This window comes from Amphiura filiformis, chromosome 1 (genome assembly GCF_039555335.1).
Source record: "Amphiura filiformis chromosome 1, Afil_fr2py, whole genome shotgun sequence".
NCBI lineage: Eukaryota > Metazoa > Echinodermata > Ophiuroidea > Amphilepidida > Amphiuridae > Amphiura > Amphiura filiformis.
The window spans coordinates 48,907,525-48,933,982 of record NC_092628.1 but is presented as its reverse complement, the minus strand read 5'-3'; the positions used below and the strand labels follow the sequence as shown (position 1 = coordinate 48,933,982).

General features: G+C 36.1%; 1 protein-coding gene across 1 annotated transcript in view; it reads left to right on the top strand.

Annotated features, from left to right (window-relative positions):
• The window catches only part of LOC140161293 (uncharacterized), a 46,018-nt gene extending 20,042 nt beyond the window's left edge, over window positions 1-25,976 (top strand). Inside the window, 8 exon segments of the mRNA XM_072184771.1 lie at window positions 3,040-3,132; window positions 3,333-3,497; window positions 4,826-4,988; window positions 5,656-5,912; window positions 6,472-6,681; window positions 7,509-7,587; window positions 15,088-15,193; window positions 15,905-25,976. Of these exon segments, the coding sequence (XP_072040872.1) occupies window positions 3,040-3,132; window positions 3,333-3,497; window positions 4,826-4,988; window positions 5,656-5,912; window positions 6,472-6,681; window positions 7,509-7,587; window positions 15,088-15,193; window positions 15,905-15,992 (1,161 nt within the window). The 3' untranslated portion in view covers window positions 15,993-25,976.
• Window positions 25,977-26,458: the final 482 nt, after the last annotated feature.

Here is a 26,458-nt window from a genome sequence, read left to right as displayed (position 1 = left end):
TTTGAAAAAATGTCTGAGTCTGAAAAGTATATTTTAAGTACATTTCATGAGGTCCAAAAAAGTTTAAGTCCAAGAAAAGTACAAATTAAGTACAGAAAAGTACAAATAAAGTACTTGTTGATGGGCAAAATCTTTGAAGTCAAAGAAAAGTACAAATAAAGTACAGAAAAAGTATAATAAAAGTACAAAAAAATTTAACAAAGTTGTATCAACATGAGGTTTTCAGTTTCTGAAAGCTCTAAATGTCCTCCAGAGAAATATATGTGAAACTCATTTTCGACCAGGTCGACATGTGACTCATTCCCCTTGATCATGTCACATATTGCCTGCCTATGTTTGTACAATGGTATAAATATATCGCTCTGTCAAATTTGGAAAAGTCAAAATTTGACATATATAGTGCTATAATTTGGTTCACCTCAAGTTCGGTAGTGACGTACGTGCGTATATCGCTCACAGCAGTATCGAATCTTGCGCGTAAAGTTGAACGCACTGTGTGTACACGCACAAGTACAGGGGCGGTTTGTCGGCACGCTTGCGGCGCAACCACGAAAAAGCATTGACGTCACTACCGAACTTGAGGTGAACCAAATTATATACTATTCAATGGTTTCAATGATGTCCCAAGTCCTTGTTTGTTCTCTAACCCATTTGTTTGTCTTCATGCCAATACTGTCTTTGTATGAGATCCCATACATGTTTTGTCTCATGTTGTGCTGTGCCGCTTGCAGCTAGCTTCCTCTCCATTTTGTTGTAAGAGTCCAGGACTCTGCATCATATATAATAGTTTGAATTATACATTGGTTGAACACTTTCCATTTCAGAGAAACTGGTAAATTTTTTCTTGTGATATTGCTAATTTTTGCCATGTTGCATCCATCCAAACTTGATTCGTCTCTTTATTTCTTGCTCTTGTCCATTTCCTTCAGGCCAAACTGCTGTCCCAGGTATATACATTCAACTCAGCTGCATATGCTTTGCCCACTCCATTTGTCACTTCATAATTTGTCCAATTGTACTCATAAACACTCAATATGCCAAATTCTCTGCTCATTACGCAAGTAGACTACGCAATTATGATGTATGTAGATTAGGCTTTTTCAAACAGCAGCTCACAGACCATGTCGTTCTGAGTCAAAAATCAAATTGTGATGCTAATTAACTTTTCTCTCTGTTACATCTTCTGTTAATCAAACTATGTTGTGATTACAGAAAGGTGAGTGTAGTACCACCCATATGTAGCTTGCAGTCAGTTTTAAAAAGTAGGTTGCTAACCCCAGACTGTTCCAATCCATTTTGTTGCATCACATGGAGGGTATCTGATTTTGATGTACAATAACTATACAGAGGGGTTCTTTGAGATGGTTTTCACATTAAACGCTAAAATATATAAGGAGGTGGTTGTTATTTTACCCTGACCCAATCAATAGATACAGTATGTCATCAAAAAGTTAACAAAAGGGCACATAACTCCCTGCTTCATATCATCATAGGAGTCCTCTTGATGTGTGATATACATCACCAAACTATTGAGCTATAGCAATACATTGGAACAATTCTGGTATACCTGCCTGTGCACAAGTATAACCCTAACCCTAACCCTAACCCTAAAAAATAGGGTGCGCAGGGTAAAGCAGAATTGTATTGAACACACAGGATGCACAGGGCAAACAGAATTATACCGATACATTAGTGTTGAAATGTTTAAACTTGGCTTGCCAGGGCGATTTTAATTGTGATCGTAAAAAAAAGTTTAATTCAACTGTGTAGCGCTAATACTTTGTCTTTTAATTTTTATATATGAATTTTCGTACATGAAGATTGAATTGTGCCAAAGCAACATAATCCACAGCCTTATCCCTCCATTTTTCTCAAAAAAAGTTGAGATTTTTATACCACTGGAAACCTCTGGCTACATAATGTTTATATACCAAAAATTTCTTGCAGATTAATTCGTTTAGCAAAAATATAGTCAAATTTAAATTTTGTTCTGGTATATCAGAACGAAATTACAACAGTGTCCTATGGAGCAGTGTAATACACATAATCATGCATAACTCGCAAACGCAAAATCGGAATCAACTAAAATTTTGGGAGTAAGCTTTTTGCGTGGATATCTACTGAAAAATGTCATAAAAAGAGGATGCTATAATACTCCTTTAAGTTATAAGTCAAAATTCAGGCTGACTCTTGATGCTGAGGTTGTTTTGTAAAACAAATAAACTTGTTCAAGAGTCGGCAATATTTCACTTTGCTCTACCCTAGTCAAAGGGATGTTAGTTTTCTGGCAATTGCCTGATTTACTACTTTTTGTTACTCCAAATTTTTGCAAGTGCTTTTATTTATTTTCAGCCCGTTTTGAGGCTTCATGGCCCAAATTTGCTTGCTTTTTCAGGCTTTTCCTGCAAAGTTACTTCTGGCCACTGGCATCCCTGTAGTCATTACTTGGAAAGGAACAATGAGAGAAAATATATAAATCGCAAACATATAAATGCATATCAGAAAAAAAAAAAAAAAAATTAAAATTTTTTTTTTTACATTTCCGGAAGTGGATGATGATATTTCATCATAAAAAGAGCAAGAAATTTTTTTTTTAGTGGGGTGGTACCCTCAAAGCCTATTCCCCAATCCCTAGCATTCACTAAAAAGATAGTGCGAGGCGCGAGAGCTTGGCTCGCTACGCTTCGCCTTCAATATTTTAACCAGTACTTTTTTGGTCCTGGTGACAACCCTGATCAGTAGTATATTGTGGAACTGACAAAGTGAGTTTATTTTTGTTCATACATGCATATAGGATGGAAGATTGCATTGGCTGATCCTTTTTTGGGGGTTTACTTAGAAATAGTAGGGTCATGACCTGTACACCTTCAGGAGGTTGCGTCACTATAAAGTTCTGAACAGTCACATTCTTTAATCCAAACTAACCTCGCAACATTTGTATATTCCATGTTTTCATTGATTCTGCATGTACAAGGTCAATATAATGAATGACCAGTAAGCACTAACTCATATTGTTTGTTTTTTTCATTGCATGTGTAGCCATCATCCAGTGAAGGGGCTTCAGCTGAATTCTCACTGTCGCCTGAGAAGAATAAAAAATACAACATTAATATGCAATATGGGACATCAACGGTGAGTTAATGCATGTTTTTATTTGTAATGCTAAATCTGCGACATTCATGTACTGCATTCACAAAAATCAGTGCACAAAATGCACTTCCACTGCCATTGATTGGTTCATTTCCTCATTAATATTAATATTATGTAATGTACGGGCTGAGCTTTAAACACCAAGCACTTAAACATTTTGATCATACTCTTTTTTTTAACAGCCAGTAAACATGCACCCTCCAACAGAAGGTGGTTTCTATGACGTATTTGGCAATGTATGGGAGTGGACGGAGGATCACTTTAATGGTTTACCAGGCTATCAGACACATGCTTACTATGACGATTTCTCAACACCAACATTTGATGGTCGCCACAATGTAATCATGGTAGGTGTTATATTTGATCTGTTCCCACCAAATGAGCATAAAGTCACCATGGATACTTATACAGGCCATTAAATATGACAAAATTCATTAGAAAACTAAAGAAATTCTGGAAAAAAAATTATTTTTGAAGACTAAAGCAAGGAAAAATGATTTTTTAAATGATATAAGGCCAAAAAAAAAAATTTGTTGCGCATTGTGTTTTTAACGGCGTATTTTGCGCATTAGAATTTGTTTTCACTTACAAAGAAAAAACCCCAAAACTGGAAAAAAAATCTCAAAAAATAATATGAAACACTACTGGAGTAAACATTTACACATTACACAACAAATGAGCATAGTGAAAAACTAGGCCCTACTGGAGAAAACATCACACATTTTTTAAAATACCTTTTTTAATCTACAGGTTGAAAGGGGATCATAAATATTCTTGAATATGAAGAAATATGATTTTTTTGTGTGTGTCGGAGAGACCCACTGTAAATTCCCATTCCAATTTGCAGCAAAAAAGTTTTCATTCCAATTTGCAGCAAAAAGTTTTCATTCCAATTTGCAGCAAAAAAGTTTTCATTCCAATTTGCAGCAAAAAAGTTTTTCATTTGAAGACATGGATTATATAAAAAAAATAAAAATAAAAAAACGCATTTCGCATTTGACTTTTTTGACCTGTTACAGGAAACAAACTAAAATTAAAATTAAAGATTTTAAATCTGGAATATCTCAAAAAGTTATTTTATCAACTTTATGCTCATTTTTTGAAGGCAGGTTACATATGATCAACATCTGAAATTGAAAAAAAAACCAGCATAATGTGAAAGTGGTTTAATGGTCTATAAACTTTCAAGCTTTGCAGTTCTATGCCAACTCTTTATCAAATGTGGAATAACATCATTTTGAATAACATCATTTTAGATAAATGTTGAGGATATTCGCTTGGTTGGAAATGATCAGACAGAAATTATCATTGCAAATCAATTTTAGTTGGTCCTTGAGGCATTAGGGCCAATCCAGCTTGAAATGGCCAATCCAGTTTGAATTGGGGGGAGGGGGGAACAATCGGCCTGAGTTGTCAAAAAGTGGCTGAAAAGAACAAAAATGGGTCATTTTGCCAAAAGGTGGGGGACACATCCCCCCGGATTGACACCCATGCCTTGAGGGTCGGTTCGGATATTGATGACCAAATGCTTGTATAAAATCTTAATAAATGTGACAAAATCTCAAATATGTTGTTACCTTTGAGTACCTCAGCTGTCCTCAGAAGTTGTTGGCTTATAGTATACAGTTTTTATAATCGGTGATTTCTAAACTTGTTTTGATTGTTATCTCCACAGGGAGGATCATGGGTATCGACCGGCTCTCAAGCAGCTCGATTTGGACGCTATGCATTCCGTAGACATTTCTATCAGCATGCAGGATTTCGTATTGCACGCACATTGGATGACTCTCAGGATCCACCAGTTGCCCTTATGCCTATAATAAACACAGAAGAACAAGGTTAGTAAATGTTGGTATGATCTTTTGTTTGAGGATGGGTGGGTGTGTGTGTTTGGGGCGTTGGTTTTCACCGCCAAATATGGACCCATCAATGACTTTTCACTCATAAAGTGAGGACCCACGGCAACTGTGGATGTCCACTGTTTAGAAACGCAGCACAGCAGTCCCTCATCCAGTTGCTGAACAGGCAACTGATAGAAAAATGTTATGTAATAATGTTATTATGGAATCTGTTGACACACTTTTTACACCCTTATGACAGCTCTGTCAATAGGGGATCAGCAGGAGATAATTGGGATTGATTATAGTGGTTTTAGATATATTCCTCTTTCGTAGGGAACTTACCGTAAAAACTCGATAGTTAGCATAATGTGCTTACTATTGAGCGGTTTTGAAAACATGAAATTGTACCAAAGTCTGGCGCTTTACCAACTGAGCTAATGGGGTTGAGACACACATTTACAGGTTTACTTGTTCAGTACATAACTATGTGTAGCAATGATTTGCTCAAAACCCTTTACACTTTTGTGGATGGGGCTCATCATGTTTGCATGATTTAAAAGTGCTTGATAAGATGAGCACATGCTAACTGTCAAATTTTTACAGTATACAATGTATGCTTATAAAATCCTTTTTGTCTAACAATATTTCATGATTCCCTCTCCAGAAATCACAATAAAACTTGCAGACGTCGATGCACACATGACCCCTTCAACCAACACGCAACTACAACAGGAGAAGGCAGTGTACCTGTGCAGACAACTCCTCATGGAGTTCAACACTCAGGGAGACAACTACTTTCAGGCGCTATCATCAGCTTGTCTAGAGACAATGCAGAGACATGGGACAGAGTTCAATAAAGCGTTGGACATTGGTTGTGGGTGCGGTAGTATGACCTTTGAACTCTCAAACCATTTTCAGAAGGTGAGCATGAGCTGATTTACCTATAAGATTTTTTTCTAGCTAGGTTAGTTCTTAGTCTATGAAAACAATAACTCAGTTCTACCAGGGGTGTGACAGTTCCTCTTTTCAGCTGATTTCCTCTTTTTTTTGTTGCCAAAATTTATGTGTTTTCTTTTATTTTCAGCCCATATTTGGTGTTTTTACACTGATTTTACGCTGTTTTTAGTAGTTTTCCTCTTTTTTGGTCCTCTCACACCCCTGTTCTACGCACATGAGTTTAGTGTTTTGGGATTGTTTTTTCTCTATGCATATAAAATCAGCCATTTTTGTATACGTATGGCATTGATTGATTTTGACTGACAAAAAATGCAAACAAAGATGGGTGTGTGCATGCGAAGTGTGGCCATCGAGCCGCACAGAGGACAACAGACTGGTGGAAATTTATAGTGCCAGAGAGGGCCTGTCACCTTTGCACTGAACAAGCACTAGATTTTCCTAATATTTTTTATATAAATATCTAGGCAATGTAACAGCTAACAGTAACTTTAATTTCTTGAAATAATGTTTGTTTCTTCTGCAGATAATTGGAACTGACATCTGTGGGCAGTTCATCGATGCAGCTGAGAAACTAAGACAAAATGGCTGTCTATCCTATCACCAAACTTGCGATGATTCCCCTATTGCCAAGCAACCTAAACTAAACTGCAATTCACACACAAATGGTGATACACACATGGTACAAGCCAAAGTGATGTGTAAATTTGACCAAACTAAAATAGGTTTCAAACAGGTATGTTCATATCTGAGGCAAGTAAACCTAAGATCAATTGTTAACATCTTTATATCATATCCAACCAGTTCTGCGGTGATTGTGTAAGACTCCTCCAACATTTTGTGCTCCTGGTTCACATTATGGTCCTCACCTCATGCCGCCTTAATTACGAAACCCATAATTCTAGTTTCCATATATGTATGGATGCATGTATTACAAAAGAACAACCTTATGTCAGCTGGGGTTGTGTGGCAAGCCCATGTCAGATCTGATGATTTCTATAATTAATAATTATATTTTGCTGAGACACAGAGGGATTGAATGGTAAAGATCATCTGAAGTAAAAGATAGTGACAGTGAATAGCTGCCCTGTGTGGTTCTAAAGTAGGAGTTATGCTCCAGGAGCATGTCATGTTGAAGTAATCTCAAATGTGCACTCTCCTATGTGAACTATTGATTGGAGGAAGGAATCGGAAATATGTACTCTCCTATGGGAATTGTTGTTTTGAGGAAGAAGTGTGGCTTGTATGCTGGGATAAATCGTGAGATTCATGTAACCATAATGTATCATCCCATGGTCAGTTGGTCACTGTCATGTTCTCTCCAGTGGCGGTGCCTGGATTTTTTTTTTGTGGGGGTGGACATTGGGAGGGGTGGGCAAAGTGAATGGGTGGCAAAATCAAACATTTTTGAAAATTTTCATAATTTTGGGTTTTACTGGTGGAAAGAGTTCTGACTGGGGCATTTCCCCATGCCCACCCCCCGGCACTGCCACTGGCTCTCTAATGCTTGTATTTGTGTCATTGATGTACATTTCATCTGTTTCTATTTTCTCATGTTCTCAGTTTACGTGGTTGCCAAACGAGTTAGCTGCTTTTGATTTAGTGATCCAGCGAAGCTTACATAGAGTGCAGAACAAAAAAGGTAACATGTCGTTGTAGTTGTGTCTCTTTTGAATTACAAGATACTCAAAGTTATTGTTAAGAAATGGCTTTAAACTGATTGAAATATCTGTTGTTGGAACAGTGTCCTAATCATAGAATTGTGAAAAAAAAAATTGTAGCAAAAACGTGTATAACAATGCCGGGTGTGGGAACCACAAATAGCTAAGTTTTTGTGCACACCATTTTACGGAACATATCTCGGGTGTTCAAATTTCACTGTGATAATGAGAAAAATTTGAGCTTTCTTCTGATACCAAAATCTCAGTTTTGATGAATAAAAATGGGGGATGAGGCTGTCGATGGGGTCACAACCTTTAATCAATAAGGTATGTTATCAAGGGATTGTGTGGAAGTTTGATTAACCCTTAAGTTTAAAGGCATCTCTTAACAATAAAAAGTGTGTTTTTTTTGTTTGTTTGTATGCACCCTCATGACTTGTAGATCTACTTAATGATGTAACATCTCTTTGGGATGAGACAAGAATTACAAACTTTATTGTATAAAATGTGAAATTGAATGAGAGACCTCACAAATAAACATCAAACTATTTCCATATGGACTGAATAATGTGATGTGATCAAGCAAAATGAGTCAGACCGGATGTTGGGAATATTGATTTGGAGATATAGTCGATAATGGTATTCAACTTCCTTTGTATTGTATTGTTCTGAGCGAGACTAAAATTTCTGGAACCGTAAATATGATGGGGTTTTCAGCAAAATAGAGCTCTGAAAATGCCTCATTTAATGATTTTGATCAACTTCAAACTCATTTAGCTTAATCGCGATACATATCCATGGTCATATGAAGTGGCAGAATTTTCTCCAGAAGTCTATAATTATCTATCATTTTGGAAGAGGTATGAAAGTAGATTGATGAGACATGTGTCCTATTCAATCCTTGGTAAACATAAGGGAACAAACCAAAATGATGATGATGTCCTATAAATGAAAGTCATTTCATTGGGGGTGAGAGAGTAAAAACAGTCCCATTACGTTTGTAAGAAACTGTACTATTAAGCAAACTACTTCAGCGGTGTCCGTCTGCTCAGTTTGACTAGCCAATGAGGTGCCGATGTGATGATGACGCGATTCAATTAGCCAATCAGAACCCCACTTCTGTATACGCCATAAACTGCACCAAATTGGCAGACCTCTGAAGTACTGTGCTGAAAACATATTTTCAACATTTCTCACTTGCGTTTCAGGGAGGGAGGGTTGGTGTCAGCTTCCTAATGAACAGACTTTCGTTAATGGGATGTCATCAAACATATGGTTTGTTCCCTAACCTGTATAGATTGTAGATTTATTTGCTCCTCACATTCATTTCCACAAACCTCCTCTGCCAGTTAATGAAATATGTGTCCAGTATAATTTCATAGGTGCCATGCTTTTAAATTAGGATTAGATGTTTATTTATTTATAACCTTTGGCACAAAGCCTGGCACACCCAATACCGAGCAAGTCAATAAATTGGTGGATTTCCCTAGATGCACAACTAATTTGAATCCTTTTTTAAATTGACAAACTTTGTGTGTGTTTTTTCCCCATTTATTTCTGGTGGCAATGCTACATCTAGAATTTACAGGAGCAAATACATCAACAAATTTGACAATTGCAGGGGGAAATATTCCTAGAACAGTCAGATGAAACAAAATATGTATTTTTACTTTCATCCTTTTCTAGATCGAAAATGCCCGATATATGCCAAGTTATTAACCAAATAGCTAGCACTTATTTAACTGCTCAATTTACTAAAGAACAAGATTTTTTTCCTGAAATTTGTAAAAAAATGAACAATTTTAATCACAACTTGAATTTTGCACTTCAAAAAATCAAACTGGCTAAAATATAATGGACTTAACAATAACAGAGCAGTGAGAAATCATGCTATGTGTAAACGGTTGTTGCACACGTGTGAACTTTTCCGTCGCAAAGAATATGCGTACATGTAGAAGTAATTGTACCACGTAATCTGTCGCTATATCACACACAGAGGTCATTGATGGATGTCAATAACCTCCTCGTGCATGTGTGTACCATCTAAACAAGCGATTTGATTGGTTGGGACACAAATATGGAGTGATACGAGGAGGTTATGAATGTTATTTTATGACCATGCTTTTTCAAAACACATAGCATATACTCTGTAATTAAAAAGACAAACATTCATTTAATTTTGACATCAGAAATGTAATACTACTTTATTATTGATATTTTGATAGAACAGTAAGTTGTGATTTAAAAAAACTTGGGAAGTTCACCTTCCTGTTCATTTTTTGCTTCTTTTTGTGGTAAATATTTCATTTTTAGTGATACTAGTTTGAGTAGTTAATAATGATGCCTTATCATGCTCCTTCATTTAATTTATTCTTATCACACCACTAAAAACTTACTTTTTGTTATATCAGAAGGTTGCACTAGTGAAGTCAACTGCCCTCTTTTGGCCATTACGAGGCAATCAAGATTTGTTATTGTAAAAGGCAGAAATAAAGTAACCAGTTTATGTCTGACGATCATCTGCCAATAGCCTGTGATTGGGTTAGTAATGTGTAGAAATAAAGATTGATTCATTTGGTGCCTTCACCAGAGAAAAGGAATCGCAGAAAATGGTTAACAACAAGACAAAAAGCAACTTTTCTGAGCATTGTTGACTTGGTGTCACCAGAAAATACTAAGACCTAATTTTTGAGATGGTTTGTATGTTTTAAAGTTAAAAAATAACCACAGAGCACGCTGAAAGAAATTCAGAAAACTGTAAACCCATTTGCAAGTTTGATTGACAGGTGATATCAGATGCAAACTGGTTTCTTTATCCCTGGCTCCGAATATAGTAAAGGCAACTGCCCTCTGTTGGCCATTCTGAGGCAGTCAAAATATGTTATTCTTTCCATTTTTGTTTTTAGGACATCATCAATATTTCGGGTTGTTAATACATTGCTTTGTTCTAATAATAATTTGTTGACATGTCTTTTTGTCTATTTCAGATGTAAGGTTACTTCATTATAAGCCCACATCCCTGCAAGTCTAAACTCTTAGATACTAAACTAATTAATTTGAAAAAGTACAGTTGTGAATAGCAGATATTGTCTTTATTATAAACTAAAAGACGGATAGACTAACTAAAAGACGGATAGACTGATAGACAGATAACATCTTGAAAACAAGATTGAAACTTAACCTGAGACCAGACTTAACATACTGTTCAGACATTGCACTTCAACATACTTTTGGCTATGTACAATTAAAGCTATCAACAGCTATCACTATAACCCCAAATTTTCCCTGTGAAGATTAAGGTCATGTCTACCATAGGGTGTGTATGGATTTCAACTGTCATACTGCTGCGCATGTGGCATGTTTTGAAGCCTGAGCTATATGGTAGCTGGCTTGGGAAAGTGGGAATAAACATTTTCAAAATCATGCACATATTTTTGGTGGGCTTTTGGGGCGCCAGCCTCCCGGGTAAAAGCAGCAGGCGGCCAAAAACGAAGGGGCGTGGAAGACGAAGGGCGGCAAAAAACAGGGCGGCAAAAACGATGGGGCGGCAAAAAGAATTAGTAAAGAAAAAGGGCGGAAAAATTTGAAAAAGTATAACATTTTTTTGAAAAAATGGTGCAACTCATTAAAATGTGTTGTTTTTAGGGCGCTAGCGCCTAAAAACTTTTTTTTGTTTTTGTTTTTGCTCTTCACTTTTTCAAACCACCGAAAAAAAACAATTTGGCCACGGTACGCCACTGAAAATTGAATCATGAAACAACCAGATAATTAACCCACACATTGTGTTTATTTGGTTCAATATCACAAATTGGATTCCTATTTGATAAATCTGGTATTCGCAACTGTACAACACTAAAACTTCACTCCTTGGTCTTAACAAAGCTCATTCTGCAAATCGTTTGAAGGGAGATATAAAAATGTTTTAAAAAGTATACACAATTTTAATAGTCTTGGCAATATTTATAGTAATAGGCAATATGATATAAATCACATTTCCATGTTTTCTGATTTCAACAATACTCACAAAATGTGAATAAACAATGATTACTCAATTTAAATACATTCTTTGTTCCCAAAAACAAGTTTAGTTAAAAAAAAACTAGTTTTGATATGATTTTTTAGTTGATTCATTAATTACAAAAGCGAAATTTTAAATGAGAAAAAGTCTTGGGTTTAAAAAAAAGTAGTTTTCAAAGAATTAGCTTTGTTGAAGCTTGGAGACTAAAACCTGTTGCCATGGACACCACTGCACACTGGACATTGGGCTGATGACTGGCATATCAAGACTTGCAATCCTGCAAGTGTTAAACCTAATGAAATAAACATAAATTGGTTAGGATGATAACTGTCATTTACTAGTCGATTCCCAAGAGATTGGCATGGATAAAAATATTTGCTTTAATTTTGGAGTGTAAAGAATAATTGTTCGAGAAAGTCAAGTTTAAATTGAAAACAAAGTCTTCTATTTCTCTTGTTTTTGCATGCGAGAATCTTGTTCCTGATATCTATGAACTTAAGACCTTGTTTGTGGAAAGTTGTAAGCTTATCGGGTTTTTGATTTGCAACCATGACCAATGATCTCTTGGGAGTGCATTTCTGACTTGATCTCTGAAGGTGCCTCTGCTCATTATTTTATATGCATTTCTTGTAAACAGTGATTCTGCAGTTTAAAAAAACATGTATTTCAATCTTCCACAATATTTAGAAATTATAAAACCTGTTCATGAAGGTTGACCTCGGGTATCCACCTTTATGGATCCTGTATTGAGGCATCTTTTGGATCATGTCTTTAGAAATGAATATAGTAAATGCAGTATAAACACAAACTAAAATTGTTCATAATATATAAATCTTCATTGTGAGGTAAGCTAATATAGTTTATTTTCTCATTTATTTTTTGGATTTTTTTTTCAATGTGTATTATCTGTTATTGCATATTTATTAGTCTTGCTATAACACAGCCTAGTTTAACACTACATGATTCTTAGGAATGGTGTACCTCTGCAGCTACTACCAAGTACCTTAGCCCACGGTTGCCGACAGTACCAACATCGACCACCATACTGTAGATATTTCCGTAGCAAAGTACTTACATTGGTACTCCGCCATGCATCACTTACGAGACAACTGTGGTGTACCGAGTTGGTGACTTATAGGCACGCTATAGTGTAGGGGGTACTTTGATGGCCCTTTGTTGGAAATACTTGCACATTAACCGTGTGGTAGTCGATATAGGTACTTGATAGTAGCAGCACGGTGCTACTCTAATGAGAATCCTGTAGTGAAGAAGTAAAAAATCCTTAGTAGATGTGGGTCCATGTTTTGAAAAATGTTCAAAACTGCAACACTGGGCAGTTATGGTGCAACATTTCAGAGTGATGAAATCAATGAACTAGAATCAAAGAGTACCAACTCTGCCATGTTTGTATGCTGCTCATGGAGGCCACTTAATGTACCTCTGGATAATTTAGCTATGCGCCCTGTAAATTGGATTCAAAGTGTTTGTTTGTTTGTTTGCGCTCTCTGTGTAATATGTTACACAGTCTACTAGTCTTATTACAGGACTGCCCTACCCCAACCCTAAACCCTAACCCTAAACTCCGTAAACGAGGACTGGACTCAAGTCTAGCAAGTTGCACTGGATTCGGTAATTGTACCAAAATGCATGCTAAGTGCTGTGTACACAAAACTTTGTAATGTGCCACCTTAAAGATGCAAGTTATCATTCATTTTCAAAGATTCAAATGATTAAGATTCAGATTAACCTTCCATTTAGACCAAAAGTGTTATTTTTGATTCTGCTGACGTGCTGTTTGTCAGGTACACTATAGTCTTAATACAGGACTGCCCTACCCCAACCCTAACTCTAAACTCCGTAAACGAGGACTGGACTCAAGTCTAGCAAGTTGCACCCGATTCGGTAATTGTACCAAAATGCATGCTAAGTGCTGTGTACACAAAACTTTGTCATGTGCCACCTTAAAGATGCAAGTTATCATTCATTTTTGGAGTCTTGCTGATAAATGCCGTTGGTGCATCAAGTGGCCTCCATGAGAGACAAACCAAGATGGTGGTTTCCCCATAGCGTTTTGAGTGGTTGATCTTTGACTATAGTATCTTTGGATGATATATACATTTCAGAAATTGAAAACATCATTCTTTATGACTGCAGATCCTCACCATGAATTGAATTTCAATCTAGAAAATAGTTATCTAAATGCTGTGATTTTCATTCAATTTATTTCCAGTTATATTTTCAGTTTAAACCATGTGACATGCTTCCACTCAGACGACGGAACCTCTGGGAAAGATTCAAATGATTAAGATTCAGATTAACCTTCCATTTAGACCAAAAGTGTTATTTTTGATTCTGCTGACGTGCTGTTTGTCAGGTACACTATAGATATGGTCCATGATGAAAAGGCATGTTTTAACCAGTTTTAACTTCTTCAATGTACTTTACATGCCTACTGGATAGAAGGCGCAGACAGTCACATATATTTAATGTCACCATTTTTGACATCATCTGATCCACTTAGCATGGGTGAAAAGCTACTTGTTACTACATATATTGTCCATTAACATTTCCTATGGAGAAAATCCTGTGTCGACGTCGTTAGTACATTTGGGTGTGAAGTTTTGATGCTTCTAAAGGCACATAATGAGATTTGACCAATCATGCTCCTGGACCATAGCTAGACAGCACATAGAGCAGCTATTCATTGTTGTAATCGAAAATGATATTTTAATTTTCGGAATTGATACTTCAGTGGCTTTCTGCTATCTATCCTAAATCAGAAATTTATTATTGAATTATTATTAATAATAATTAATTAGTACTAATAATTAATTATTATTTTTATCATTAATCATTGTTATTATTGAAATTATCAATTTCTTATCGTCCAGAATCCTTTTTTTTTGGTCAAAATATCATTTGTGTGCTTCAAAAGGCCTTTTCTATAATCTTGTTTTTTTGCTCTTTAATTTTGTCTATATTTGGAATTCAAAATATATATCCGCCCTTCAAATAAGTGGATCGTATTATGTCATAATGTTGAAATCACCTCATATGTGGCTACGTTTATCCAATGTTTCAAGTTTAAGGGAACACTACCATTAACAAAACTGAGACATGTTCCCACAAAGTGAGAGGAAAGTCTCAAAATTTCATCTCTGAGTTAAGGCCAAATTCATAATCTCCAGATCATAGGCTTTGAAATGACTAAGGCATGTCAGTGTTGCTTTCTCACTTGGTTTTTTCAAAAGTTGACTTTTCCTTGAGCTTTTCGTTTGTTTGTTATTGATTTGTGGCATGTTTAATGGACCATAATTATCTTATCTTAGCATCTGTGGTGACTTTCCGCTCATTTTGTGACTGAGAACGTGTCTCAGATGTGTATTTTGATTTGTCGCAACCATTGAAGTTTAACAATTTGACTGAAGGACATCACTTATTTTGTTCCCATACTAACTTACAGCATGGCTGCTGAGACTTGGTGACATCATAGTACCAACAGGCCTAGTCATCATCGTTTGCACAGATGATTGGACAGAACGAGACATTATGCCGACAGTAAATGGCAGGTAGGGCTCATTTGGTGAATCTGTTGCCAATTTATTTTTTTGCCAATGTTTATAAAAGCAATAATTTATAACAATAGTGAAAAATGCTCCACAAATGACAAATGTACTAAAATTGTACAATGATAGGGACACAATGGTGCACCAAATGGCTGCAATTGGGCATTTATTTTGTAAAAGTTCAGACAGTGGCACACCCATCCAGACACTACCTGCGTCGTTCAAGTGCGATGTGATGGATGTGGAGAGCGTGTATATATTTACACATTTCATGATCCATTCTTGGCTTACCAGAAAATTTGTGCCCTAGTTGTGGGAGTTCTCTATACACACGTGGTGTTACAATTATTCTAACAATAAATGAGTATTTGAACAAAATCTAATTATTTTAATTTTATCGCTTGGATATTGAGGAAACGCCCAAAATTAAATAGTGACTTAATGGCATACTAGCACTCGCAGTGTGCGGTTAAAAAATCGCTAATGATCAAACGCTGGTGGTGTTTTCACAATCGCTACCAGTGTTCATCCATGCGTAGCGACCAAGATGCCTTCAAGTCAACTGGCTATGAGTTGACGCTAGGGCATGCTAGCGACTTATCAACCAGATATAGTTAGGTCACGATTAAATTCTACAATCCATTGATCGATCACGTATGATATGGCTTTTAAAAATAGCCTAAATGCATGTTTATTTCATCTCTTCATTCACAGACTCAAACTAGTGGAGACCACAAAGATGCAGTACAAAGAAGACGGTGAAGAGAAGTCTGCTCTACTGACTGCGTGGAAGAAAGCCTAGAGTAACATTATCATTAGGAGGAAAGAGACGGGTGATATAGTGTAGTTGTATGATAATACTCCTGATTGCATTAAAGTTGTAGGTCCTGAGTGAGCATAGGTTGAAATCAATGTGTTGAATGGATATTGAATCAACGGTCGTAATTTCGGTTGGATTTGAAGGTTGGTGTCCAATCAACGTTGTATCAACGTCGATGTGCATCGATCCGCATTTTCAACCAGATATAGACCAAATTTCAATTGACATGATTGAAGATTGACATGATTTCAAGTACATTTTAAATCAGGTGGAATACCAATGAAGTCAATCAACGTTGACGTTCAAGCTGTGCCTACTGGGTAAATGACCATTTCCGACATTAGGATATCGTCATCTGTGTGTGATCGATTGAGATGGCCAGTATCATACAGTTGGGCGAAGCAGCTGCGTCACTACACCAAAGATGATTTCACAAATAGTAATGTAATGTACCCTATCTTAAATAGAACCTATTTTGCACTTATTTTTGTACTATATAATACTCATACAAAGCTGTTTTAAATCATGTAAGAAAGTCAACATAAAGTCTTGTTTGTTATGTAAATTAAAACTATGGTGTTTTTTTAGACTTGATGTGTTTGCAATACACAATATATTGTATGTATCATACAATGTAGATAGAAATAATACACACATGATCATGTACCATTAATTGTGGTGGAGTTGTAAGTGTATAATTATAAAGACATAGTGACATCATAGTGCAGACAACAGACATAGACATAGTGACATCATAGTGCATACCTTCATAAAACAAAAGGGGCGTAGCAAGAGCCTCTAGGGCCCATCAACAATCGGGGGCATAGCTTTAGGGCCCATGGACAAGGAGCAGTGTGGTGCCTTTTTAACATCTCCTTTATCAGCCCTATCCCTATAACCACTTCATTTTTGAACCTTTTGGCCCATCGACTTTGTCCACCCTGTCCACCCACTTGCTACGCCCCTATAATGAATGCAAAAGGGGAGACTGCATATAGTTGTAGTCAAATGCAGGGGATGTAACTATATTCTATAGTGAAATTTAAGAAAATAAAACCCTCACAAAAATTGTTTAGTCCAGCTTTTCAGAAAGTGACCTTGATCTGAGGTAAATAGTTGTCAAATGTTGACAGTTGGTAACTTGCTCGTAGTGAAGTGGAGTAAATGTAACTGTATAATTATAAAGACATAGTTGACAGTTGCCAGAAGTGGGTAACTGCAATGGCTGCCATGTGTAGCGGCCATGTGTAGAGGAGTACAATATACTGTGTGTTAAGTGCCAAATGTTCACAGGGCAGCTATTGCACTTAACCACTTTTGGCATTGAGCAGTCAATATTTAATGGAAAGTAATTGGCCCACAGATTGATGGGTGTTACAGCCAGGATGTTCTAGAGGTCATATTATTATTAATTTGGTATCCAAATTTTCAGTAGAGGAAGCTTTTATTTAATAATATGTTTGTTTATCTATATAAAGAGAAGAGATGCCAGAATCTAAAGCCAGGATATTGTAAAAGGCCATATTTATTATACGGATGCAACTTTTTGAGATTGTTTAAGGATGTGTACTTTATTATGTAACAGAAGAAATATGCCAAACTCTTGATTTCTGATCACTCATGATTTCAGTTGCCTTTGCATGTAAGTTGATTTGTCAGCTGATTCGACTTGACTTTAAGTGTCTGTTTTCTACGCATGCACGCTCCGTGTCATGCACGGTTTGGTTGCTTTTAGGTACAAGTTGGGACTTGTGTAAACATTACAAATATGCCAAAAAATCATTAAAAAAAATTAACCAATTTCGTATTATAATATTACATTATGGCTTTAAGGGCAAACTTCAAATTGTTATCAATGTTCTCATTTAATGGATGCAGATTTCATAATTATTGCAAAGAAGACAATGATTTTCTAGAATTTTGACCATGCAGTGTATGTAGAAACCATTGCCAAAGAGAAAATTGCAGCTTTCACAGGACATTCTGAAATATTTTGTATATTTTGTGCCTATTTGTCAAACTAAATCATACTAAGGTAATTTTTTTAATTTATAAGCAAGTCAAATTCAAATGGTAAATTGAACCAATTGTATTTTCAAAACGCAATGGATGATGTATTATACACACAGAATTAAAACCAGAGAACCGGGACTCGACCGCCATCTTGATACAGGCATGGAGCAAACATTGGGGGTATTCGGTTTCCCTCGGAATGCGATCGAGACAATCGTTGTCATGGAAGAGTGACATGGATTATAAGCGCACTTGAGAAGCGCACTTGAGACACGCACTTGGTGCGACCTGCACACGATACCAAGATGCTAAAAATGAGACGCAGAATTGTTTTTGTTCGTCTCCGCGCACTGTCGGCAAGGACTCGAATAAGCTCTGAATACCCCAATTTTCTCCCCATAGCTAACAGCGCGGTTGTATGTGGCGGTATAGGGAGTCCCGGTTCTCCTTCTCTAATTCTGTGATTATACATGTAGATATAACTCATGTATTTATGAAATTGATCAGCATAATTCTATTGGTGATGAGTATTAAATGGTACATGTTTACTCCATATTGTAATTTTCTATGTGTAGTTTCTTCTATTATTTAATATGCTGTTTATTTAAGATGTTATTCTCTGTAAGGTGACGAAAAAAACCCATGTTCTATAACCGACCCAGATTTTAAGAAATTGGGGGAAAATTTCTTTTTCCCGAACAAATGAATGCCAATACAAATTTTAAAAATGTCAGGACTTTTTTTTGTATTTCAAAATATTTACAGATTTTGGTGATTTTTAAAGTCATTTGCAAAAACAAACAAAGGGGAGACAAGATTCACCCTTCTTGAAAGGTCTAACCGCCCGTAGAACAGGGGTTTCTTTTGTCACCTAATGTGCCTTGATAAGGGGCAATATAAATCCTTGTATTGGTGATATATATATAAGTTTGTCTCGCAAACATTTTACAAAAAAGGCTATCTGCTATGTTTGTTTGTAGCTGTAGACATTTTCTGTAGCTGTAGACATTTCAAGTACTTCTTGGCTAAGGTGGAACATGCGGCGTCGGCTTGCTTGTAGTTCAACAACAAATATGTGAGCGTACGGCGCTATCAATAAGATAGGCCTACACTCTTAGTACGCTACATGGACGCAACTGGTACATTCCACCGTGGCCAAGAAGTATTTAAAAATAAGTGTAATCAGTTCAGTTCAGTTCAATTTTTTTTCCAATCATCTATAAACAATCATCATACTACTAATATATATAATTAATAGATTGACGGTTCAAAGGATACAATCAATTTAATATTGAGAAAAATAATTGGATGGATGAGATGACGACACTCTGGTCCCGACGACACTCTGCTCAGTAAGGCGTTAAAATAATCAGACACTGTAATATACTGTATTCTATGCAAAAACAATGTACAAATTGTACAGTGTATCCATCAATTCAAAATCATCTCACTGATTGTAAACATAGTTTTTAGAGCATCGGCCCTGTAAGCTTAAGGTTCAGGTGCAAAATCCTGGATATTCTGTAGATCATATGTGACCCCTCAGCACATCTGAGCCCGGATGTCGCCAGTGCCACTATTGAGATATGCTCCATTGAACTTAACAATAAACAATAGGAAACAAAGGATTTATTGACTGTTTTATTGATTTTTCACTACTTAAATGTCAAGTACTATAGACATGATATACATCATTTTAAAGCTAATTTCAAGCAGAATATTTTGGTTGAATATCTCAAAAATGATGATTGGCGACATCCGGGCTCAGTTGTGCTGAGGGGTCACATATGTGTGTGAAAGTTATGAAAAGTGTAGTGAATTGTAATGACCATGTAATAAGTAATTTTTGTAAAGTTTTATTAAGTTTTATATATATATGTGATGTGATCAAGCTAAATGAGTCGCTTGTTGCTAATATTGATTTTGAGATATAGCCAATAATAGTATTTAACATCCTTTCTACTTGTTGTTCTGAGCAACACTTAAATGTACATATCTCTAAGTCCAATTGTGATTGGCTTTTTAATCAACTTGAAAATAAAGCTCTGAAAATGGCCCGTATAATGAACTTGAAGGTCGTGGGTTTGAATCCTGCCGGGGAATCCTGCGCCAGCATATTCCCTGGCAGTTTTCTAAAGTTGAGTTGTGTGCCGGTCGGTGTGTTCATTTGTTGTCTTGTTTAATTGTAACACTTTGGGTTGGTTAACTGTTCTTTCTTTCTTTGAAAGTAGATACACTCGGAGACATGTTTCCGACTACAAGGCTTGTGCTGATGTTTTTGAGTGAGTGTAATATAAAAAGAGTAATCATTTTCATACTGCCTTATTGCAATTGTAATTCATCACAGATGCAGTTGATTAACTTTCCTGAAATCTCGCTACTTGCCTTTGATACTGTAGGTATCAAATTGCTGCTGCTGATATTTGTTGGTTTCTAAAAGGCATTCGATCCTTTATTTTTGTTTCAATCAAGTGTCTTATTACTTGCAAGTACAATGAAATGGATACCTATTTTTTATACATTACCAAATTTTAAAGAAATTGTTCAAATATGTAACCCATTGCATCAAAAGGACCCTAATGTTGGTGCTAGATGTCTCTTTTCCCACATTGCTGGGAATGAATATTAAACAATCACAATTCAAACCATCACCAAGGTTCAGGAATGTCCTCTCATGTCCCCCACTTGAACAGGGTGTAGCCAAAGCAAGAAAGGGTACAGGCTTATTTATACTCTTTAACAATAGGATTAATGATCAGTTTCAAATGTGTTTGACTGGCACTATCAAATGAGATACATGTAGCACCGACTTCCGGGCCCGTTTGATGTGACGGGCCACATGTCTGACCTGCGCAAATCGTTAAGTGTGTATTTGCCATTCACATACTGGCATGTGCTAGTCCAAAATATACATAGGCAAAACGTATAAATATAGGGCGTGGGCGAATATAGGACTAAGATCGAGTCTAGTCTTTAAACATAATCACACAAGTGTAAAATGAATACCTCAACTTTTCATGTGTGGTGCTCATTTCAAAAATGTGGGATTACTTGTATATTTTAATGTCAGGGGCATACATTGTGCTAATTATTAATAAACTATGCAAATAGCAAACATGAATATAATCTTAATCAAGTTAACATCATACATGTAATATTCTCGCATATTTAAGGCTGTTGAATTTGTAAAGTAGGCTAAGCGTATGAATGTGAACAGTCGACGCAGGGATAGCCATCAAAACGTACAGAATGAGTTACTTGCAATGAGCTATTCCAGTTAAAATCCATACACCCCCTATGGAAGGCATGACCTTAATCTCCCACACAAGGGGTATGAATTTCAAATGGGGCTTTTTGAACAAGTGACTCCATTTGAAATCAATACCCCCTGTGTGGAAGATTAAGGTCATGTCTTCCATAGGGGGTGTATGGATTTCAAATAGAATAGCTCATTCATTGTGCAATAAGCATGAGTTATTATGATCAAGTGGATCTATAATCAGAGCCAGAGATAAGCATCTGACATCACCTGTCAATGAAACTCAGAAACAGTTAAATTTGCCGTCAGAAATTACTTATCGTAGCTATACAACAGCATGCCCTGTTGTTAGTTTTGCACTTTCAGACATCTCAGAAGTTAGGTAATAGGAAATTTTCTTTCCTGAAGATGCCATGTCGTTTTGCTTGTAAAGGCACCCACATCTTTTACCATTTTCTGCGATTCCTTTTCTCAGATGAAGGCACCAGATGAATTGATCTTTTATACACTACTCACCAATCATGAGCTGTGGGGAGTCGATCGTTAGACGGGAACTATACCATTTTTCACCCCGATGTGACAGTGATGTCGTGCACATTTCATTAGGCGCAGCTTCAAGTAGCTCAAAGCACTGGCGTACACTTAAAGATGCCGCACACATGCGCGCGCGTGAAACAGCTGACTGCCACATCAGAATGAAATATAAGTATCTGTATCTCTGGCTTGATTGTATTTATGCTTGTTGATTCGATGTAGCAGCTGATGAAAATGTATTGAGCAATACAACTCTGATTGTCCCTTGAAGGGGCAATCCAGTGTTACCGCTCAAATAAAGAGCAATATATTTTTAATCCTGTATATTATTTAATCATGTATATGGTACTATTTCAAAGCTGCATCATTGTATTTATTAACTGATGAAAATCATGTCTTGTGATCAAAGTTACTATACCTGAAATAAAGACGTGGCAGATGTATCCGTGTATCATCCATAGATACTTTTAAAGGTTGATATTTTAAGTCTAATGTAACCAATTATAAGTCTGTAGTCAGTGCCCAAAATAAGCCAAAAATGGCTTGAAGTCTTACTAATTTTCATTAATTTTCATGGCCCCAATTGTACAATTTTAATGTCACATTGGTCCATGTTGTGTGACACTATCAGCGTTTTTCTATTGGAGTAAAAAAAAGGCTTTTATCCGGTTTGGGGGTTCAAAATGCTGTCCTCCGCTATTTGGCCGCGAATGCCTGGCTAAATTTTCTCCGCAATTTCGCCGGCATTTATCCTTCTAAAACTAGGATTTTTTCCGGAGATGAAGAGCCGGCTTTCGTCAATAGAAAACTACAGCCCTCGTATTCCGGTTCGCCACAGTGGAGTACTGAAGCTTTGAAAGGTGTAGTCGCAATGTGGGGGATGACAACCGGCACATTGCAAATATGCAAATGACATCAGCGGCATTGGGTATTTACCCGATATTTAGCGCAGTAGAAAATCACGGTGAGCAGGAATATTCTGGTTTAATTTCTAACCGGAATGATTCTTTATTATACCGTATGTTCAATAGAAAAACGCTGTATGGTAGCGTACCAGCTGGCTAGCATTGATTTGGCTCCAAAGGCCGGCTTTATTTCGAGCACTGTGTATACATGAGATCTGAAGAATGGTTTTCTGTTCTTCTTATTGGCTACAATGCTGTTAATCATAGATTGCCTTTGAGATGTCTTTGTGTTTTGCATTGTAAATGTCAATGTCAACTCCTTATTTTATCTGCCAGTTTTACAGTGCTGCTTTTGAAAATTTGGACTATAATTGTATTATTATGCATGTCAGATCACTCAGGTTCAATACAAAACGATGAATGCATATCTATTTTCAGTAATATTATTTCTGGTATACATTGCAAAATATATGTTGTAAATGTTTTATACAGCAGCTGAAGACTTGATATTTCAAACTTACTAATTATTGTGCGGTTGATTTTCCCTAGATAAATAAGCAATACAGGGTGTATTAAAATGTTAGCCAGCAGTTTTCTGTAATTATGAAATAGTAATTATGACAACATATATGTTGCAAAAGTATTACAGCAGCTGAAGACTGATCATTCAAGGGTAATAATTATTGTGCAGTTGATTTTTCTTAGATAATAAGCAATACAGGGTGTATCAAATTGTTAGTTGGCAGTTTTCTGTAATTATGGAAAAATAATTTGTAATTATGACAAAATATTTCTTGCAAAAGTATTACAGCAGCTGAAGACTGATCATTCAAGGGTACTAATTATTGTGCAGTTGATTTTTCTTAGATAATAAGCAATACAGGGTGTATCAAAATGTAAGTCTGCAGTTTTCTGTAATTATGAAAAAATAATTTGTAATTATGACAAAATATTTGTTGTGAAGGTACAGCAGCTGAAGACTGATCATTCAAGGGTAATAATTATTGTGCAGTTGATTTTTCTTAGATAATAAGCAATACAGGGTGTATCAAAATGTTAGTCGGCAGTTTTCTGTAATTATGAAAAAATAATTTGTAATTATGACAAAATATTTGTTGTGAAGGTACAGCAGCTGAAGACTGATCATTCAAGGGTAATAATTATTGTGCAGTTGATTTTTCTTAGATAATAAGCAATACAGGGTGTATCAAAATGTTAGTCAGCAGTTTTCTGTAATTATGGAAAAATAATCTGTAATTATGACAAAATATTTGTTGCAAAAGTATTACACCAGCTGAAGACTGATATTCCAAGGGTAATAATTATTGTGCAGTTGATTTTTCTTAGTTAAATAATACAGGGCGTATCAACATGATAGGCAGCAGTTTTCTGTAATAATGGATAAGACTGGTACATTAAAATGCAAGATAAGATGCACCTAATTTATAGACCAATTTAATTAATTTAAAAGTATCAGTATTATAGGTAACTAAACACTACTGTCTGGTCATTTGACGAAGATCCAATGTAGCATTTGGAAGAAACAGGCATTTTAATTAACATCATATGATGGGAAGCATATATGATGGGAAGCATCCAGCTTGTACCGCCAGTGGCGACTGAAGCATTAAAATTTAAGGGTGCTGGGTTACGAGCATCCAGTTTTACCGGGACATATATTTCTAAACTTTCAATTTCAGGCTATTTTAGACCTAAATGAACTGGATGTGTTTTGCTATTTGATGTGCTGAGAATTGTTCAATTTGACCATATTTGGGCCCCAAACATGTGCTTATCGTGCTATCTATTTTAGGGGGGGATGGCCCCTTCCAAAATTTAGGGGGTGGGGTGACACCTGCTTCCTCCGATGAGTGCCACAGATTTTATTGTTACAGATGCATTGGTGTTTTCATTTGTTGTGTATTTCATCTTGTCATTAAAACTTGGAGAAGAACACCTTTTCAAATAGAGGTTATCCACGTTACTCATGTGTGACTTCTAACAAAAGGCGGCAGTTCCCGTGGTATTCCTCATACAAATCCATTCAATGCACGACCTAGGAGTTACTTGCATGACTTTAGCGGGCTATTTTGAGACAGTCATGATTGCACGTGCAGGTACTTCTTTTGAAAATTCTAAACAAGGTATAGCAGTTGCTGATAGGATATGCAGCTAATAGAACCTCGCATTGCTTACGGTGCCATTAAAACATTTATTGGTGTTAGTGGTACTTGAAAACTAAACTTTGTAGTTAACATTTGGTTGGTTGCTTAATCTTTCTAATCTCTTCAATCCAAACTGGTAATGTAAGGGGACAAACTGAAAGATTGATGAAGCCCAATAAAACGCAACTATTGGAAAATTAGTTAATTTGTGTTCATCATAGAACTTTCCCATTGCGTACACGTGGTGTATACAGCGTAGCACACAGACGCGAACGTGTATTATTACACAAAAATGCGATTGATCAGTTTTGAAAATATTGCTGCTGCGCCAAACGCCCTCTTGTTGCTACCTGCAATGTTGCAGGAGTGCTGAGAGTTCATGATGAACACAATATTATCAATTTTTCTATAATCTCTTTTTGAAGCAGACCCTCTCCCCATCTGTAAACCGAAAGTGGCTTATAATAACATCAATGTTTTTTACTGAGTTAGTAACTCCTTCCTAACAGAGTTAAGCTTTGTTAATCCGATGGGGTGTCCCTAAAATTGGTACTGTATCCAGGGGAGCCAAGAAATAGTAGCCAAATAGGCAATTATACTAATATACCAATATTTACAATTGTCAAAGTGTGACCAAATTATTTGGGCTTTATGGTTAAAAAACAAAACAAAACGTACACTTAATTGCCTTTCAAATCTTTATAAAGAGCTTGTCTGTACCTATAATCAATGTCAGATTTACTTACAAATGGCAATCACAGTAACATAGGAACAGTTTTTACGAGTGCAAGATGATTGCGTCACCTTTTGGGAAAAAAACTTTGTTGCACAATTATCTGAAACAGGAACAGTAATTCACAGAACGTTGAATTTTTAATTAAGTTACTATATTGGTATCACAAGATTTATTGTGTCTCATACTGGGATATGTAGTGTTCTGATATATATTATCCAGAGTAATTAAATTGTAAATGTACTACAGAATTTTGTAAAAGATAAAGAATTATTATTTTAATTAATGTGTGTAATAGTGAGATAAACTTGTGTAATAATAAAAAGTATAGCAAGTTTCCAACGACTTGAATTGTGAGGATAGTAGTCTTTTATTTTTGTAGTCCGTAATCTGTATGTTATAAATGCAATAATTATAAGGGAATGTATTTAAATAATGTTCTCTCTCTCTCCACATTAACATTAAAGTTCAGTCATACTGAATGTAATTGAATACCTGAGTGGAAGAAGGGCCCAACTCCAATTTTTTACAAAAATGAGTTAGACCCAGCATTTTATTACCAGCAGACTGTTCTTCCTTGTGTGTGAAAGATGAGCCAAAATCCACTCTCTAAATAGTCTTCCACATACATTTAATCATGGTTTTCATGGAAGGAAGGCCCAACTCCATGGATATTGGATTAAAGAGGAATTTTGTTCATCCATGAAATCTGCTTTTCCCTGCAATAAACTTTCTTGCAAACTTATTTACATGCTTCTACTTGTGCAATTAATGGATAATTACCAAATTTCTGTAGCTATTTATAACACATTTTCTTACGGAACTGGCACTTTCAGTAT